Source organism: Pygoscelis adeliae, unplaced genomic scaffold, assembly GCF_000699105.1.
Source record: "Pygoscelis adeliae isolate BGI_AS28 unplaced genomic scaffold, ASM69910v1 Scaffold78, whole genome shotgun sequence".
NCBI lineage: Eukaryota > Metazoa > Chordata > Aves > Sphenisciformes > Spheniscidae > Pygoscelis > Pygoscelis adeliae.
The window spans coordinates 5,764,962-5,784,075 of NW_008825409.1; the positions used below are offsets into that span (position 1 = coordinate 5,764,962).

General features: G+C 40.7%; 1 protein-coding gene across 1 annotated transcript in view; it reads left to right on the forward strand.

Moving 5' to 3' along the window:
- Nucleotides 1-12,152, forward strand: part of COBL (cordon-bleu WH2 repeat protein) — a 135,546-nt gene extending 123,394 nt beyond the window's left edge. The window contains exons 12-16 of the mRNA XM_009330449.1: nucleotides 112-218; nucleotides 1,474-3,497; nucleotides 4,097-4,216; nucleotides 6,370-6,627; nucleotides 12,117-12,152. Of these exons, the coding sequence (XP_009328724.1) occupies nucleotides 112-218; nucleotides 1,474-3,497; nucleotides 4,097-4,216; nucleotides 6,370-6,627; nucleotides 12,117-12,134 (2,527 nt within the window). The 3' untranslated portion in view covers nucleotides 12,135-12,152. The remainder of the gene's footprint in view (nucleotides 1-111; nucleotides 219-1,473; nucleotides 3,498-4,096; nucleotides 4,217-6,369; nucleotides 6,628-12,116) is intronic.
- The last annotated feature ends 6,962 nt before the right edge of the window (nucleotides 12,153-19,114 follow it).

Sequence of the window (19,114 nt, forward strand, 5' to 3'; positions counted from 1 at the left end):
AGTTTCAGAACCCCAGTGGAACCAAAGGGGCTGAAATAAGAGTGTATTTCAGAGCAACAGTGCAAAGCGAAAAAGGGGGGAGACCCAACCTTTTTCTCCTCTTTCATTTAGCAGGAGAGATGAAGAAGTGGCTTCGGCTTTCGTTCATGAGAATGAGGATATATTCATTGCTGCACAACTCCAGCAGACTTTGGCTGGCCTGGATGAAGATTTAGAAGGTAGGGAAGTGTGTTACCTCTGAAGTACAAAAGAGAGAGGCGTAGCCAGGAGATGCAGGGTCAAACTGTACTCTGAGGCATCTGCACATTTCTCACTAAGATCACTGGGAACAACTCACAGGTCTAAGGCAGAATGTGGTCAACCCAAAGTGGCTGCTCTTCCTTTGCTTCTGGGGCAGCCACACTTTACAGACTCGCACTGAATAGTTTTCAAGCTGCTTGTCAGATTGTCATTGTATTTCAGCGTCTGCTACCAAAAAGAGATGAACAGCAGTTTATGGACACATTTTATGGGCCAAATTTGGTATAATTTCATTGACTTCAGTGAAGCTAAATCAGTTGTGAATTTAGCTCTGTTTAATGAACGATGCCTCTGTTTTGTATTTTATCATAATGAAGTGGAGAAGGGGGGGACATTTTTGTACCCAATGCCTCCTCTGCATTAGCAGACATATTTTAAAGTTAAAAATCAAAAAACATGAAAAGAAACAGTGGGAAGAGATAGAATGTCATATTGTGCTCCTCTTTTTCCTACTGTGAATAAAAATATTTCTCTGTTAATGGTTTGTCACCAAATGATGTTGAATACTTTTTTAAAACTTCCCATCTTTATTTCAGTACTTCTGCAGTGGACTTGATTCTGATTTAATTTCTGTGAGTTCTCTAACACTGCAATTTCTTAGCTTCTGTGTTGTAACTCTTGACTTACACCAGCAACTTTGAGAGGAGAGTTAAGCTTCTTGCACAATGAGGCTTCTGGAGTCACTGGTAATGAAGGGTGAGAAGAATGGAGAAAAAATATAAGTACTGTTTCTTTGTTTGCTTGCTCAAGGAAATCCTTCAGCTGGGCTGTTATTAGTAACCAGGTCTGGGAAACATAATTTGGAGTTGCTTGCTGTTTCTCAGAAATGTTTCTCCTTTGGAGTCATGTGGTGAAATGTTTATCACTGAGAGAAGTTAGTCAAAGATAAGGTATGAACAATAGATTAAATTCTGCTTTCAGCTGCATTTGTATGTTTCCCACTGGCTGAAGCAGGAGGACTGCAGGAATATTTGGCTGATCCTAATCAGCAACCAGACAATAAAAAGGACCCAGATCTCTCCTTTTTTTGTAATACAGGCATAAATATATTCCCGTTAGTTTTAGCGTAACTAAAATATCTGATCTGCTTAAGCTTGTACTGGCTGTTTGTGTAATTTAAAGTCATATTGCCTAAATACTGCCTATATGTAATGTTGTATGTGTATTTTGCAGCAGTGGATGGTATAAGTAACTCTGACTCCGAGTACATCGATGAAGTGTTGAGCCCACATATAAGAAAAGTTGAGGCTGCCCAAGATGTTACCATTTCTGTTCCAGTAACAGTCATAGATGATGCTCCAGAAGTTAGCACCTCTAACTCAGCTGGAAATCAAGAGACAGAGGCAAGGGTTTCACAAAATACCTCAACTGACTCTGTTAATACAAGAAACTTTACAAATAAAAACAACAATGCAGGTTCCTTTGATAAGGGACACACGGATGGTGGAGCTGTGTGCATATCCAAGGACCTAATACATCAGCAACCATCTGAAAATGAGTTCAGTCACTTGCCTGTGGAACAGAGGAGAGATATGTTTGAATCTCTCACATTCTCCTTTGAAAAAAGAAGTGAAAAGAACTTAAGACCAGAACCACCCCCCAAACATGGTGTGAAGTCTGAGGAATGTAAATCTAAGCTGACTCCATCTCACTCCAAGGCCACAGCTGAAATCAGTACCGCAAAAGAGAAGATAAATCCATTTAATGAATGTAGTAACAGGGAAAGATCTCTGAAAAAAAGTAAGTCAGAATTAGAAATCAAATGGCCACCAGGAAAAAAAATTGAAGTAGAAGAAGTCCCATCAACACCCACATGGTGTCATCGTGCCCAGAATTCAGGAGCAAACTACGAACCTAAAATGGGTTTGACAACCTTTAAAGTTGTCCCTCCGAAACCTGAAGTAAAACATTTCAATAGAGGAGTTTCACTCTCCACTGGTGCCATTAAGATAGATGAACTAGGCAACCTTATAGGCCCAAACACTGGTGTCAATAAGCACATACCAGGTACCTCTACTGATGAAAGTGAGGAAATTTGTCTTGGGAAAGTGAAGGCATTCTGGAGGTCAAGTTCTGTGGAAAAACAAAGTGATGACTCTGCTGAGCATCTTCCTAAAAAGTCAGCAGTCACCACAAACTCTAAGCCCTTTACTATAAAACATGAACACAGACCTGTCTGTCTTGCAGCTCCAAAACCTGTGGCACCACAAACTGTTAATACCCAGGTAGCTGAAAGACAGTCTGAGAATGAAAGGACCAAACCACCTCTTCCAGTTACACAGTCTCAGGTAACACCATTAGTGGCCCCAACCATTAATAAGGACAAGGTGGAACTTCCATTTCTAAAGCCGCATAGGAGAACTTCAAGTCAGTATGTTGCCTCTGCCATTGCAAGACACATCAACGTAACTAGCTTTAAGTCTGACACTATGGAATATCATGAGAAAGATGAAAATAAGCAAGGGGCAGGAGAGGTTAAAACTGAAGCAGAAGTTTCACCAAAAAGATGTATTATTGTGGCCAAATACAGCCCTGTGGAAACAGAATCCGCAGAAACAAGAGAAACACTTTCAAGTGTTTTTACTTGCAGTCAAAAAGCATCCCACAGGTTTACACCTTGTGATAATTCTGGCATGGAAAACAAAGTAGTTAACAACAGGGCACCAAGTCAAGCAACTCCTGCAAGTTTCTATAAAAAGAATGCCAGTGTCCCACTTCCTAAATCCCCTTCAAAGGATAACAACAGTGCAGATGATGATCATGGTTTAAACAGCAAACAAAGTATAGCAGAGAAAAAGACGCGTCTTTTGTTTGACCAGAAATGTGAGACTTTGACCCATACTAATTCAGCCTCATCTCTCAAGTCTCCTGATCTCCAAGGAGTCCCATCCTCTTTCAGCCCATCTTTGCGAGTCACTAAATGGCCTCCTGCTAACAGTGTACAATTTAGTTCACTTAAAGCTTCAGCCGAGCTAAATGGTGCAGCAGCAAACGCAGAGTCAGAACAGGAGGAGAAACCTGATGATTCGGATATTAATGCTGTCAGTGAACTGGATGTTAATGTGCAGACCAATATTTTTGGACCAAAGAAGAAGTTCAAACCTGTTGTCCAAAAACCAATTCCAAAAGACACATCACTGCACAGTGCCCTAATGGAAGCCATTCAAACAGGAGGGGGAAAGGAGAAACTCAGAAAGGTAAAGTGGAGACTTCTTTTAGCCTGTTCAGACTGCAGAGCCCTGTATTCACCCTGTCAGACACCAGAGGTTTTATAACTGGTACAGATGCTGGTGAGCTGGAGTACACGAGGCATTTGAAAAATTTATAATGGCAAAATACAGACCAAGCCACTGCTTATTCTGCACATCCTGGATATTATGCAACACCATTGCTGCTGCACTAGCTAGAAGAGGCAGAGGGTGCAGAGGTACAGTATAAAGGAGAGGTAATTGAGGTTAGCCTAAGAGCCGAACCCGCATTTCAGTGTGTTATATAAAAACAGGAACACACAGCATGGAGACTGCATTTTGTATTACTAGGTGATACTAGTTTGCCACTGACTTCATGCTCAGGGGATATGAGACTGCATCTGTAAGTACAGCATTACTATCTACACGTATCCTCACCATTCAGTGTGAGTAAGGGTTGTAAAAGCAGACCTGAAAGAAGACAGACTGATTAGTCTCCATAGCTTGTATTCTGGTAGAAGTGCCAAAAATATTTTTAATAGTGTTTCCAAACTATCTCTAAGTAATTATCTAATAACAGTGTGAGGTTTATTCTTTTCATATTCTAGGTTTCAGACAGTGCACTAAATGGCAATCACAGGAAACCCTCATATGCTGAGCCAGAGAATGAGCGCTCAGCCCTGCTAGCAGCGATTAGAGGCCACAGTGGCACCTCAAAGCTGAAAAAGGTAAGAAATCAGATGGTAAGTTATCTTTTTTAAGTGCAGTCTGTTACTACTGGATGTTTCAAATAAACCCAGATATGCCACAAACTAAACATTGTGCTGCAAAGAGAGAAGTTGAGAGGGAAATAATATGACATGAGACCAGACCTGACTTCAGCAGATAGCATAGCGGGTCCGATCCTATTCTCTGCTGTAAAACTTAACGTTCTTTTAAATGGTGTGCTTTTAGCTGAGAAAGAAACACGTAGAAATCCAAACAAATTACAGGGAGTGTACATAGAAGACATCAAATGTTCATCATTTTCACATTTAGGTGGGGTTTTTTTGTACTTTAGGAGTATGCAGTTAGATTAATATATTTGCATTACTTACCGTACGCATCCAGTCCTAGTTACCTAAAAACACACTAGGGCTTCGTCATGCATTCTGTTTATCTGTTAACGTGAGCTGGTGCACGCAAGTTGTATGCAAGTAATTGATATTGATGGAACATCAACATTCACCACAGCAGGATGATTCCTTCTGTCCGAAAGATTTACCTAATCACTAAAGCATCTCTTGCTCCTAATAGCCAAAACCTGCATTGTTCTAGCCTTAGTTTTCACTCAGTTCACTAATCCAGCCAAGGATGTATATTTGGCAAGGAGGTTCCCATTTCCCTTGTGCAATGACTCAGGCCATTAGCACATATCCAAATAGCTGGCATTAGATAGAAAGAATCTCTTGCCCGTGTTAGGCAATTACTTCATCCCTCAAATATTTTACTGCCCTTGCTGCAGGTAGGGTACAGCTTCCTGTACAGCTGAGAGCAGGAGGTGGTAGGCAGCAGCCATCTTCACACATACTTAACTGCATTCTGCATTCATTGGGAATAAATGTAAATTTCTGTGAAAGAGGCTCTGACAATGAAGTGGTGGTGGTGTATTAGCACAGAGACTTTTTGGAATACTTTCCTCCAGCAGAGAAGCTTTTGCCATAATTTTAAAGGAAGTTGCCTAGAAACCATACGCTTCTTTTTCACACCATGTCACCTGTGCTAGTTAAAGCACCATGTTTGTATGTGTACAGGGTGAGATACAGATGTGCTAAGATGAAAAGGCTGTCCCTTTCATGTTATCACAAATGTTCATGTTTTATCTGACATGACATTATTCCCATATATTGTGTGTGTGTGTGTGTGTACAGTGAAGGAATAGAATATAGGAAGTCTCTGAACGTGGATTATTTGATGGGAAATTAATCCATTCATTTTTCACTAGAGAAGTTTTGTGCCTCAGTTTCTCTGAGAAAGGAATGTTAATGTGGCTGCTTGAAAACCTCCCATTTGGTACATGATACTGAATTTCCTAATAATTGCCAAATCATTGTAATTGCTAACAATTTATCATTATTATTACTAGTAATGTTGTTAATGGCAAAAATATTTGTTGAGACAGTTGACGGAAAAGCTGGCTTAGTCTGAGAGATTGCCTCCTCCCCCTGCATTCGTTTAAAGTAGGATGAGTTTCCAAGCTGGTAATTCGTGCAGAAATTTTAGTTTCAGAAATTCCACAGAAACGTGCTTGGAAGACCAATCAATTGATTTTGTTCTCAGTGCTTTCATGTAGTTCTCTCTAGTCTTTTTTTTTTTTTTTTTTTTTTTTTAGTATGGCGGGAAACTTTAGGTTTAACAGCATTTTTTTCAACGAAGCCATGTCTGAAAGCTCAGATCTAGAAGAGCCTCCCTGTCATCTGAGATTGTTTCTGTACAGCCCAGACTGCAAAAAGTAATGAGATTCCTGGGCGGCTACTGCAGCCTTAATATATCTTCCTGATTCCAAAACCCTTGTAGTTGTTTCCAAATGAATACCAAGTCCAACTCTCGCTCTTACCTTACATTCCAAGAAGAGTTACAGGATGCTGGAGCTCACAGTAAATAAAGACTGAGTTTCTGAAACAGAGTCAATGCCAAATCCTTGATGCTGGTAGTCAGCCCAGCTGAGTGATGTGAGTGAGTAGTAACAGATGTTCAACCCCATGAGCAAACAAAAGTTCTATGTGTTTTACATCATTCAAGCAAAGTGAAATTGGGGTACTGAAAGTGCATCAGATGTCACATAATTACAGTTTAGTCATGCTTGATATTAATTACCTCCTTTGAACTGCATCATGAGCAGATCTCCTCATTGGCCTCCGAAGAGCTGCAGAGTTTTAGGAACGCAGAACTGTCCTTGCAGAAGGCAGAAGACCCTCAGGAAGAGCAGCTTTGTATCCCACCTGCCCCTGCCCAGCCGCCACCACCACCTCCCACTCAGCTGTCAGCAGCAGCAGCAGCTCCTAAATTCTCTGCCACGGCTACAGGTAACCCTGGGGAGGCAAGGCAAGCCCTAATGGAGGCCATTCGCTCTGGTGCTGGAGCAGCAAAGTTAAAAAAGGTAAATGTACTTTTATATTTTATTGTGGCTGAAACAACCTCGGCTTGCTGTGCTTTGAGAGCCATTTATAAGCTGTTCTAGCCACACGTTTCTTTCTTCCATCAGAAGGTACATGCACTGTTTCCTCTAACTGAATCAAAGATCAGGAGTGTATTTCAAACCTTTGAACAGCTATTAAAACATACTACTAAGACTAAAACATGCCTGTGCATGTATGTATGAAACCATATGAATAGTCAATACTTCTTTTTTAAAGAGAACATCAAGACTATGAATATCATTTCAGAAAGTATTTTCATGCCCTTTCCATTCTTGTGAATCGGAGATAATACTGGATGGCCTTTAGATAAGGTGAACCTAAGAAAGATCAGATATGAGACCCTGAAGCAAATTTAGAGCTAAGTATTCTCTCCTAATTTCAGTAGTGTGTCCTAGACCTTGATTCCCAACACTTACACCTTGGTCGCACATGCTGAGAGCTGTCAGTAAAACTGTGGGGTCGTTTTAATGTCTGTCTGAACTTTATTAATTGGATGATGTGTGTTTCACCCCTGTGGTCAGCTATGGGTCAGTAAACTCCCAGATGGATAAATGCTCAGTTGCCCAGGTGTGATTTTTGGAGTAAGTTCACTTATCTCTTTGATCAAAATTTATTCTTCCTAACCTCAAGTTACACTGCATTTCTTGGTAAAGAGAAGCAGATCGGTTTGCCTTAGTGGAGTCATCCCGATATTACACTGCAGTATCCAAGAATAGACTTTGATCCAAGGACTTTAGGGAATGTACAAAAGCAGATGTAGTTTTCCCAACACATGATTTAGCTGATGCCAACCATAAATGTGTAAATAGGCTTTAACCTTGCTTACTTGTCCTCTTTAAAAGAATTCAAAAAATACGGTCAAATTTTAACATTAAAAAGTAGCCAAAAAAATCTTGTTTCTGATAAACCAGAAATTCCACAGAATCATACAAATGGCACAAACACATCAGTGTTTCAGGGAACTTTACATCAGCATGCAAATACAAATCTGGATGTGCAGTTATTTTGCATGTGAAAAATTACATCTATATTATGCATACTATTACGAGGAGTGGCTGAGGTCACTTGGCTTGTTCAGCTTGGAGAAGAGAAGGCTGCAGGGTGACCTCATCGCAGTCTACACCTTCCTCAAGGGGGGCAGCAGAGGGGGAGGTGCTGATCTCCTCTCTCTGGTGCCCAGCGACAGGACATGAGGAAATGGAATGAATCTGCATCAGGGGAAGTTCAGATGGGACGTTAGGAAAAGGTTCTTCACTGAGAAGGTGGTCACTCACTGGAACAGGCTCCTCAGGGAAGTGCTCACGGCACCGAGCCTGTCAGAGTTCAAGGAGCGTCTGGATGACACTTTTAGTCATATGGTTTAGTTTTAGGTAATCCTGTGAGGAGTGGGGAGTTGGACTCAATGATCCTTATGGGTCCCTTCCAATTCAAGATACTCTATGATTCTAAGAGTACAAATTATGAAGAAATAATACTCCAGATCAGGTCTTTATTTCCCCACTTCACCAATTTATAGAAAAAAGGGGATTTGGACATTCAAGAATACTTCATGCAGTTGTTTTCTAGATCTTTCCAAATTCTTTGTTCTTCCAACTACATTACTCTTGCAGAAGACTCTGAGGGGACTCATACCTCTACTCATTAGAACAAGTCTTTATCATGTCCTTGGAGATTTAGTTTAAAACAGTTAGATAGCCAGTGTGGACCATGAAAGTAAGCTTGATAAACTGATGTATTCTGCGATATACTGATGTATTCTGCTAAATACTGTGCCTGTCTTCTTTCATTTTCAAGACAGAGTAATTTTTGGTAGTTTTGACATTGAAATGACAGAAGAGTACATCTCTTATTGTATAGGTCTTTTATGAAAACAAAAGACAGCGGCATTTTGTCCAAGATAGAGTATGATTTTGTTATTATTGTGCTGTCCTTCATGATACTGGATATGCAAGCTAAGTCTTGTATATGCGAAAGACATCATATCACTGCCATCTGAGATCTCATGCCCTTGATCACTGATAAAAGTAAAAATGTTGCCAGATTTCTCAAAGAGTTTCTATCCAGTGCATATTAGTATCTCTCCTAGCTTGCTGTGTTAAATGAGAGCCGAATTCTGATCCTTCCCTGCAGTTGGACAACTTGTGACAGCAAAAGTTGAATCGGTAGAGGAGAATATATGATAGCTGCATGTCAGGGTTTTCTTCCTTTACAGCTGAAGAACACGTCTCCAAGGAACACTGAGTTTTTGGTAGACAGTGGCTGGCAGGTGGTTTTGTGTCAGGGCAGAAACAAGCTTTTTTCTTTGTTTTGCCTCCCCTGTCAAAGATCTATGATGTCATGATTTGGAGGTGTGAGCACAGAGCCATTTTGGGCTTTGCTTTCTTGAAGGTTTTGGTTGCAACTAGACAGCAAAGTAGGCAGTTCAGTTCTGTAATTATGTCTGTTTCTCTTCCATTGTCTTCTCGAAGTTTGCTGGAACAAGGGCTTCTGATGGTGAAGTCATTTATTTAGCTAATATTGTGGGGAACTGGGAAGAATCTACATTGCTTAGTTATGTATGACTCAGTTTGTGCTTATTTATGAGGGGTTATTTGCAATGGAAGTAGAACAAACAGGGCTGTCAGGGGAACCAAACATAAAAAGCAACCAATTGCCTAGATAAGGAGCATCCCAAGAAACGTCTGAGCTCTGTTAATATCTGTGAAAAGGCAACTCCTCCACTCCACCCCTGATTACACAGCTGTTTGCTAAAGTCATGAACTTTAAGGTTAAAAGATCCACTGTGCAGGAAGGGAGGAGAGAAATTGCTGCAGGCTGACCCTGCCTTGCTGAGAGTCAGGGTCTGCACCACTCAGGCTGTAATTGGGTCACCCAAAACAAATCAGAGCGAAAACAGGTACTTGAGGGAAATGCCAAGTGTAGGTAAGACAGTATGCGCATAGGTCTCCTGGCTGTTCTTTAATCCATTTCTTGGAGTACTGTGCCTGCTTTGGCAAATAAATCGTACTTTGTTTTGGAAAAATGGCTTCTGTTTTATTGTACACTGTTGCTGTCCACAGACTCCCAAAGGAAAATTCTTGTTGATGCCAAGCCCAGTTGGGCCTGCACAGTAAAATGGTTCATCCCCAGCGCAGCGCAGTTCAGAGACTTGCCAGGAAGTGGTTAGACTACAGATCCTACCCAAAGGGAACGGAGATGGAGACGTGTTATTGGAAAGGGATGAACTTACCAAACTGGAAAAGACCTGACAATGTACAGGAAGTAACCTTTTTCTTCAGTTTTCAAAATGGTCTGTCCAGGAACCTGGCAGGTGTTTAACACGTCCAAAGTATAACAGCAAGTCAGGGAGATGGCGTCAAGTAAGGCCACCAACCAGGATGGCTGACCTAGTGCCTTTGGCAGTTAATTGTCTTGAGGAATGAACGTGTCTCACTAGCGAGGAGCCTGCTTCCAGCTGTGCGGTCTGCCTCCTGTACAAAGGAGAATCAGTTGATCTGGGAAATAAACAGCTGATCTGAGACCAAATTTTGGCCAATTCTGGTGAGCAAAACTCAGGTCATAGAGCTGTACCATTTGAGCTTCTGGTGTTAAAAGTGAACTAGTGTTTTCCTTAAATTGTATCAAGCAACTTTTGTCACAATTTCACATACTTAAGATCTTTATGTTTAGTTTTTAAACTTTCTATCTCAGAAAATGCAAAATAACCTAGCTGAATTTCTGAAATTATGTATATCATTGCATGTGTATTTTTGTGTCTGTGCAACTTGCCTTGGGATTTACCATGATTATCTGTGGAAAAAAACATAACTACGCATGCAAATAACCCGTTAGATGTCTAGCTGTAGGTATAGTTGCAGCACAAGCCCATGCAGGATTGAAAATCTTACCCAACAAAGAGAAGCTATAAAAGTTGCCTTAGCTTATATGCCATCTACTCATTTTAGGTAGAGTTGTACCCGGGGATTTGGTAGAAATACTGCAGTGGAATATGCCTGCACAAGGTGGGGAAGGCAAGTTGTACATCTGAAGAACAGGCTTTTGCTCATGGTAGAATGACTGCTGTAGACCACTTTTTTAATGGTACGTGCAAGAGAGATTGTACAGATTTCACATGTTTTCCAATAAAGATTGGAGCTGCATCTAAGCAGCCTTTTCTGTTTGCTCACTGCGATTTTTAAAATTAATTTGGCTCCATCACAGTATCCACAAGCATTCATGCCATTATTCAGCATCGGCATTTAGTCACATAAACTCCTGATACGTGCAGTGTATCATGCTGTTGGCAATCAAAGGAGCCAGGTAAGGTAATTACTGCACCCATTACAATGAGTCCCTGGTATACGCTGGGATAATTTGAAGTCGGTTGCCAACAGGTAATGCATTGATCTGAATTATGGCACGTTGAGTGTCTTCTAGGAAGCATGGCCTAGTTCCATATCTTTACGTCAAGCAGTGGACTATTCTTCTCACATAATCAGAGAGAGATAATTGTGAATGAAGAAATACTGTTTCTATCATCAGTGTCTGTGGGTGCAATGACAGAGATTACAGACTCAAAGCCACAGTTGATGTTGTCATTGGTATGCTGGAAATGGGGCAGGAGGCCCCACTAAAAAGTTGGCTGAGCTTGATATACAGGTAGTCAAATGAGCCTATAAAGTGATTCTGGTTCCCATGCACAGTGAAAGGCAGTTGTTTGCATGCTATTACTCTATTTGAATTGAAAGATAAAATTTAATTTGAACTCTTCACCTCACTAATAATTTGTACTGTGACCTATTTTTTCCCCCAAGAATAAAGCTTCTACCGTGGATACTAAAGCCAAAATTGAAGGTTTAGACTTGATCAAATACTTTATTCCTGTTTAGCTTTTGTGGTGACCTTAATGTATATCTCTGATAGAATCAAAGCTCAGTAACTGTGATTTTGGAAAAGCACCCTTGCATACATATTTAAAATTAAGGATATGCTTAGATGACCTGAGGACTAGGAAGGAAATTTGTTTAAGTATTTTCCTGAATCAAAGCCTTTGGGAGTTTTCCTTCCTTCAATCAGGAAGCAAAGTACTCATCAATTGATTTTTATGACCAGCGACAGCTAACCGATACTGAAGAGATTTTGACTGTCAGATATTGCGTACTTGCAGCCTGGGTTTCTGTTCATTCCAAAAAATGAAGGAAATTCACAGAAAAATACATCACCTATGTTCCAGTAATCATGTAATTGCAACCGTTAATACCTAAGGATGTGGGGTTTTTAGGGAAGGATAACACCTTTCCTTAGACCAACTGATGCAGCTAGAAAAAAGCAGATAAGCTTTAAGTAGTCTCAAGGAGCTGATGAAGAGACTAAGCTTGAAAACAGCCCACAGGAGAATGTTTGGTTAACAACGTCAACAGTTGGAGGTTTAAAAATATCTTGAATGATCATGTGCTTTTCTTTGTTATAGGTCCCTCTGCTCGTTTGAATCCTGTATAAAGAACAGGTAATTGGAAAATCTAACTCCATATGCACCCATAATCATCATTCAAGGTCTGAAGTGACAAAAAACGTCAAGAAGTTTAGTTTATCCTCTTGTCTACAAGCCAAAATAAGTTGTAGTTAATTTTCTGTGTGTTCCTGCATAATGGTTCTAAGGGGAAAATACGTTGCTCTGCTGTAAAGCTTCTGTGCCAAGGAATTGTGTTTTGCCTCTGAAAATTTAAGGTTGCCAATAAACTATTCTTGTTGGCAGGTTAATAAGAATATAAACACTGTGCAGTCCTGTGTTAATAGTTATTTGTGTTTATGGGCAAAATTAAAAGACTTTGTTAGCTATCTGGAAAGTAATACTCATTTCAAGTGGTTAAAAATATGTAACTATTTCAAACTATTTACTTGCTTCTTACTTGATTTGGAAAAAGGCTGTAAGCGATTAGGGTGAAAACCAGAATAAAGATCTATAAAAAACAATCACAAGAAAAAAGTTATGGTACATTATGAAGGACCAAAATTGTCATATGGTGGAGTCATTGTTTTTTAAAATTAGATGAACTTTATATCTCTGGTGGAGCTCTGAGAAAGCAGGCAATCAATAATGAATGTGAGACAGTGGCTGTTGAAAAGTTACTTATGGGATATGACGTATAGAATGCTAATACGCAGAGATATTCTGAACCCTAGTAACATTCATGGCACTTTAAAAATACTGAGACACCTTCAAGGATCTCTATTTGCGACAGACTGTGAAGGTAATAAATAAGATTCAGAGTACTGCACAGAGGTCCAAGATCTAGAATTCATTCCTGCGCTGCAAAATGAAGTGAAGCTGGTTTATATCAGTAACCAGGACTTTTGTCGTCTCTTGTTCAGGTCATGCATAAGTTGGCCCTTTGTTTCCAATTCATATGGCTGTCGTATGTTGTCTCATGAGTATTTATAGCAGCATCTTTTTCAAATGTTAACTACTTTGGTAGTTGTTGTTGTACATATTTTGAAAATATTTTGTTAAATTGATAAAAAGGATAAATGAAAATGCTTTTTCACATTTCCTATATTGTAATGAAACTGAAGAAGAGGAAGTTTGTACATTTACATTTTTATAGTCACAGACCAGAGTGGTGGCAGATTCTTTTTTTTCGGAGCTGAAATTTAAAATGTATAGCTATGTAATGTTGAAAGCATGAGAATATTTAGCCATCTGCATTTAATGTGACTATATATTATATATTGTAAAATATTGATGTCTGTTAGTGCCACAAATAAAAACAAAATCAAAACCTGACATAGCTTGAAAGACTTTTTTTGCCAAATGTTTTCCATTTACAGAAAGAAATTAGAACTAGAGATGGACTTAAGCAAACCAGTATGCTGTGTTTGATATCTCAGGTCTAATACAAAATGTCTCAAGCCAGGAAAGGGCTCACAACTAATAATCTGGGAACATGGTAGAAATCACCAACTAGAATCAAGATGTCAGAGTTACATACATTTCGGTAATAATGCAGTACTGATAATGATCCAGTTCCTCATTAGGGAAGCTAATATATTCAGAATTAAGGTGCTCCGTCACACCCTAGGATAAATAAGATCACCTTTGTGGTGATCTGGTTAGCCGCCTTTTGCCTTAAGAGTCTTCTCAGTATGCTGTAGATCAGGAATATTAACATGTTAAAAATGCTATCGCGGGAAAGGATTCGGTCACTCATAAGCTTGAATGCTGTAGATAGTCCCACCAGCAGCGAATACCGCTTCCGTGGTTAGGTGCTGCAAGACAGAATTCAGTGCAGGTCTCCTTCTTCTTCCTCTTAGTGTTGCCTGAAGGCCCTGGGTCTGTAGCCCCTCCTTACTAACGCCCCTTTAGTGTAATAATTTGTACAGGCACGTACTTTTCAATGTAAGGGATCCAGAACTGGATTTTGAGATAGTAAGACCCTCCAGGCTTTGCAAGGCAAAGGGTCTGGATCTGGGTGCCGGCACTGCATAGAACTAAACTTTATAAAAGAGTTATTCATGGATAAACTTCTGAGTATCGGATTCCCATGGGTAAAAAACTGTAAGATGAAGAACAGCTGCAAGATGAGATGTCACCTTCACTGTGACAGCAAAAAAATTATGAAAAATCCTGCTGGCTCAGTCACAGAGCAAGCTAAAATTGGAGGGGGAGTTCAGCTGTCTACAGAAGGAAGCTAGACTGGGTGTGCATTCCCTTCTCATGTTGGTGGGAGATGTGTACGCTCTTACATTGTCATCCAGGTGCTGTTGAATTCCTGGTAGCAGCTTAATTTAACCCTAAATGAACAGAACTTTTAATATAAACCTATTTTCAATGAAGTCTAGTTATAGGTATCACCCTTCCATATAATACCATTGTATTAATGCTTTTAGCAGTCTTCATTTGGGGCGTAAACATGCGTCGGTGTTTTAGCGCATATCAGGCAAGTGCTTTTGGAGCTCTTCACCCCATCATCCCCTCTTCTACCCTGCTTCAGGACTAGGGAACTGGGTTCCTACCGGATGAAACGAATTCAGGAGATGCGCTCCAGCACAAATCGGCATTCAGTCCATGGAACCAGACTGGAGCCCGTCCTAAGTTAAAAGAGAAACCCTGAAATGTGTCTGGTAAAGACGCCGTGGTCCTCGGCACCAAGTATTTTGATCTTTGTATCTGCTCTTACTGGTCCACGCTGTCTGCTAGTGCAGACACAGCCTGTGTCTAGAGGTATACATGCCACCAAGGTTAATCCCTGGCATGTCCTTTCATGTAGCTGGACAACCTGCAGGCTGGTTTCTTTTTTGAAGGGCTGAAAGAAGGATAGTGAGCTAACTGAGCCCCCCGTGTAGCTCTCAGCCTAGATTTTCCCCACATACTCTTACCTCGGTTCAGCCAGAGGAAGGAGTCTGATATATGCCCGATTCATCTGGTCCTTTATATTGTCTTTTTGAGTAAGATATTCAAATGAGGTGAAAAATGGTATCACCAGGGAAACTGAATGGAGAATTTGGATTTGGTATCTTCATTCCTTGTACAGGTATAAATTAATGTTCGGGGCTTAGAGAAATCTAGTCTCATGTCTCAAATAAAATTTGTAGGTCTCCCCTCCCCTTTTTTACATGCTTTTATTAACTTTTTTTTTTTAACTGAGCTCAGAGTATTACTCAACCATAAAGCCAGCATTAAATTGCTCTGATTAGATACTTACCTTTAAATAATATTGGCTGTCTGCATGAGCTATTTGACTTACGGGACTTCGTTATAGATTCTTTTTCTTGTACAGACAGCCTGCTGATGCTGGTCGTACAAAATCCTGGACCAAAAGACCTTTTGACATGCACATCAATCTACAGAGTTTCGAACATGGCAGGATCCAACTTCCCCAGCTCATACAAGTGATTTGCACAATTTATGCTACATTTACCACAGCCAAAAATCGGCACTTCATCAGCGTGTAGGAAGAAGGAAGGGAACGAGAGATGCATTTATGAAACAGTGGAAAATGCCGCCCCGAGATAGTTTGTGATGTTTCCCTCTCCAGAAAAGAAAGAAGCAGATCTGTTGTTCGGTGCTGCTTAGCATTGAGCATGTGGTTTAACCTGAATGCAGAAATCTGCACAAATCTTGATTTGAGTCAGTTTATCTGAATGAAATGTTCATAAATTGGTTCTTTGTTGGTGCAATATGAAAAACAGTCTTCTACAACAGCTAATTAGCAACTTTCACATATTTATAGTATTTATTTGTGTGTATTGTCTACTCATCTCTAATTCTCTGTCGAGTTACGTGTGCATTATATGTACCAACGTGCTTTGCCTCTGAGACTTCTGTTAAGATGTATGAGACTATTCCTATTCTTACTCCATTTGTGGCTGTTGAGCATACACAATAAAATATGCTGTACTCCTGCTCTAGCCATAGCTGCCATTATGGTTGCATTTCCCGGCTTGCAGAAAACGACCTTTGCAATGGCAGAGCCCCTTTCTTAAAATGAAAAAAACAAATTCCTGATTTTTCAGTAGCGTTCCCCTGGATTTGGTACAACACTGTTCCGATCTGCTTTTCTTCTTTTTGCTGAGTAGGGTGTGGAGTTTGATTCGTCGATGATGTCTTTATTTGGCTGGAGAAAGTTTCTATGTAGTTGAATTCCCAGGGTTGTTCATCAAAGTATGCTAAGATGGATGAACTTTTCTAAGAGAAAAAAGGTGCGCCTTTTTTTGGTTATTGTTACTAAATATTATTAAGTATTTGCTAAAGAAATATAATTTGGTGAAGTACTAACAGCCTACATGATGCTGCACCACATATAGAAGTCACACGCTCATGTGTGTCTGCCAATTTGAGGATTTTTTTTTTGTTCTTGTTTAAACGTTTTTCTGATCTGTTGCAATATCGAAGACTCTTTAAAAAGAGAGGTAAATTAGAACTACTGAAGAGGAAATTTGCATGTTTTTCACATTGAAGGAATTTAAGAACAAGCTCACTTCCGTTGTCTGTTCCCTCCCATCACTCACTCCACATGCATGGGAGCGCGTGCGTGTGCGCGCACACACACAGAGTCTCCTTCATCGTTTCAGGAAGTCAGGCATAGTTAGAAAGGCAACTTGACCACGGGATCCTTTACCATTTTTAAGAGTAGCTTTTTTTTGTTCAGTAAAATAGGAACTTTCAGAAAGGGACTAAGCTTTGACGCAGTCACAACAGCTATGCGCGGTCTGGAAGCAATGACTGCTGGAAGCAATGTCAAATTGAGCTCCAGATAATGCTGTCTTCAGCCCATTTCTTTTCCTTTTGCTTTTTTGCTTCTTTACTTTTTCGTCTATAGACTGATAAAAACATGTACATGCCACGTCTCTTTTCTGAGGTCTTTATTGTGCTCGAAGCCCTAAAGGTTTCCCCCTGAACAAAGCATGCTGTTGTTGCGGTGGAACGTCAGACGAAAGAGGACATTATCCATACACAAACACCACTGTCCAGTTTGCAATTCAGGAGTGGAAAAAGGAAACGTTATGGAAAGAACGAGACTGTGGAACATCATTGTCTTCTACATCGTAACCTGTGTTTACTGCGATAGGAACAAAGCAAACACAGTGCAAATCTGCATGGGTTTCCTTTGTCTGGTTTCATGCATTCAACAGAGAGTTTCTGTCAGAAGCGCTGGGATCTGTCCCTTGTAGTGCTTGGCACGGGGACGTGGGTCACGACTTGAGGGTTCTGGTTTGGGTGGTACCACTGATTGGTTGTGTCACTTTTTTTTTTTTTTTTTTGCCTTGCAATAAACCAAAAGGTGGTCTGATTTAGCCAGTACTCGAGATGGCAAACCGAGTGCTTCCGCTGTGGCGATGAGCAAAGGCTTTTCAGGTGAATGGCAGTTGAGGTGGAGAGCGATTCGTGATTCCGCCTTTGCACAACTACAGTACCCAGATCCCGGGAGCCGGTAGCCCGCGCAGTTTCATCTCCTTCTTGAAGGAGAGGGAAATGGATGCGTCTGCCCTCTGGCAAAACCTAGGAGTGAGACATATGTAACCCAAAGAGCTGCAGCCCTCCACAGCAACACCTAACAGTGCAAACGACATACAGGAGGCACCTGGGTAAGCAGTAGGTCCACCAAAACTACTGGTACATCTGGATTTTGGAAGTCACCAAAGAGATCCTGAGACTGTGAGTATCTCTGCTAATACAGCTACATGGTCGGTTAACGTGCTCAAGACCAGACTCGGCTATCTCCACTGTAGACCCTTTGCTGATAAAATCCAGCCCTCGGTCCTTCAGTCAGCCATGGTGGTGGATGTACCCGGCGCGTTCCCTAACCAGCCAACACGGAGCACAGAGCAGTGGTTTGGCTGCCTGCACAGCGCGTATCCCCTCGTTCGTTAGCCTCGCTGCTAACGTTCCAAGCTTTCCAGCTTGGAAAGGAACTGTCAAAGGCAATTTGCAGATAGCCAGTGCTGCAGAAGCGCTAAGAGTTAGGTTTTTATATGTTGATGAATAATTTAGCAACAATTCTGTGTTATGTAAAATTACTGCTGTGCTGCTGCTGGGGCCAGTGTTTGTACAAAGTGTTCTTCTAAGCCCAGTTATACAAGTTAAAGCTTGCTAGTTTTATCCTATGCATCTGTCATTAGACAGAGTTTTTCCAGGTTCAAACTGGGAATCAGAGCAGGTCTTTCATTCCAGGGGAGGGCCGTTCCCCTTCCTCATTCTCATTCATAGTCCTGATCATCCTACCTACTTTCCAGTCAGTCAGTTTTGCACTCGGTTGCATGTATCAATTAGTGCCAGTTTTCTCCACAGAGAAGGATGCTATGTAATGTTTTTCCATATAAACGCCATGGAAATCGTCCATCCTCATAGACCTTTGCTTTATATTAAGGAGCAAGCTAAGACACCATTTCCATGCAGAGCGGCCACAGGTTTCATCCCCCTACCCTGTGGCTGAAGCCTGTGCACTTAACGTGGGCAGGGAGCGCAGAATATGGACGGATTTGGACATATCTTGTTTTGGTTTCAGGTTGGAAATTGTTCCTTTGCGATTCTACCTCTTCTGTGCTCGGAGAGGGATTAAAAGATTAGGGAACGAAAACAAAGAGCAATATTATTGCCACCCAAAAGCACGCTTGTAAGGATAAAGTGAGATTGAAAAGCTGCAGTAATTCAACACCCGGACACGTCCAGAAATGGAGAAACTCACAGGTTTCCTTAGGACTCTGCATCTCAGCTACTGCTTCTGCCGTATTCTACAAGTGTTGCCAAGAGATGCTTAGTTGAAAATGCAAATATGTTCAAGGCTGAAGGATCAAAGCGCAATTAAATTAAAAACTGCTGACAGGTCAATCTTAATAGTCATTTCCATGCCGAAATAAGTCAATAAATCTTAGCTTGCAATAAATCTTACCACATAAAGGTGGGCTTGCATAACAGGAAAATGTAATAAAATATAGCAATATATTTTATGCAAATGCTTTTTAAAAGTA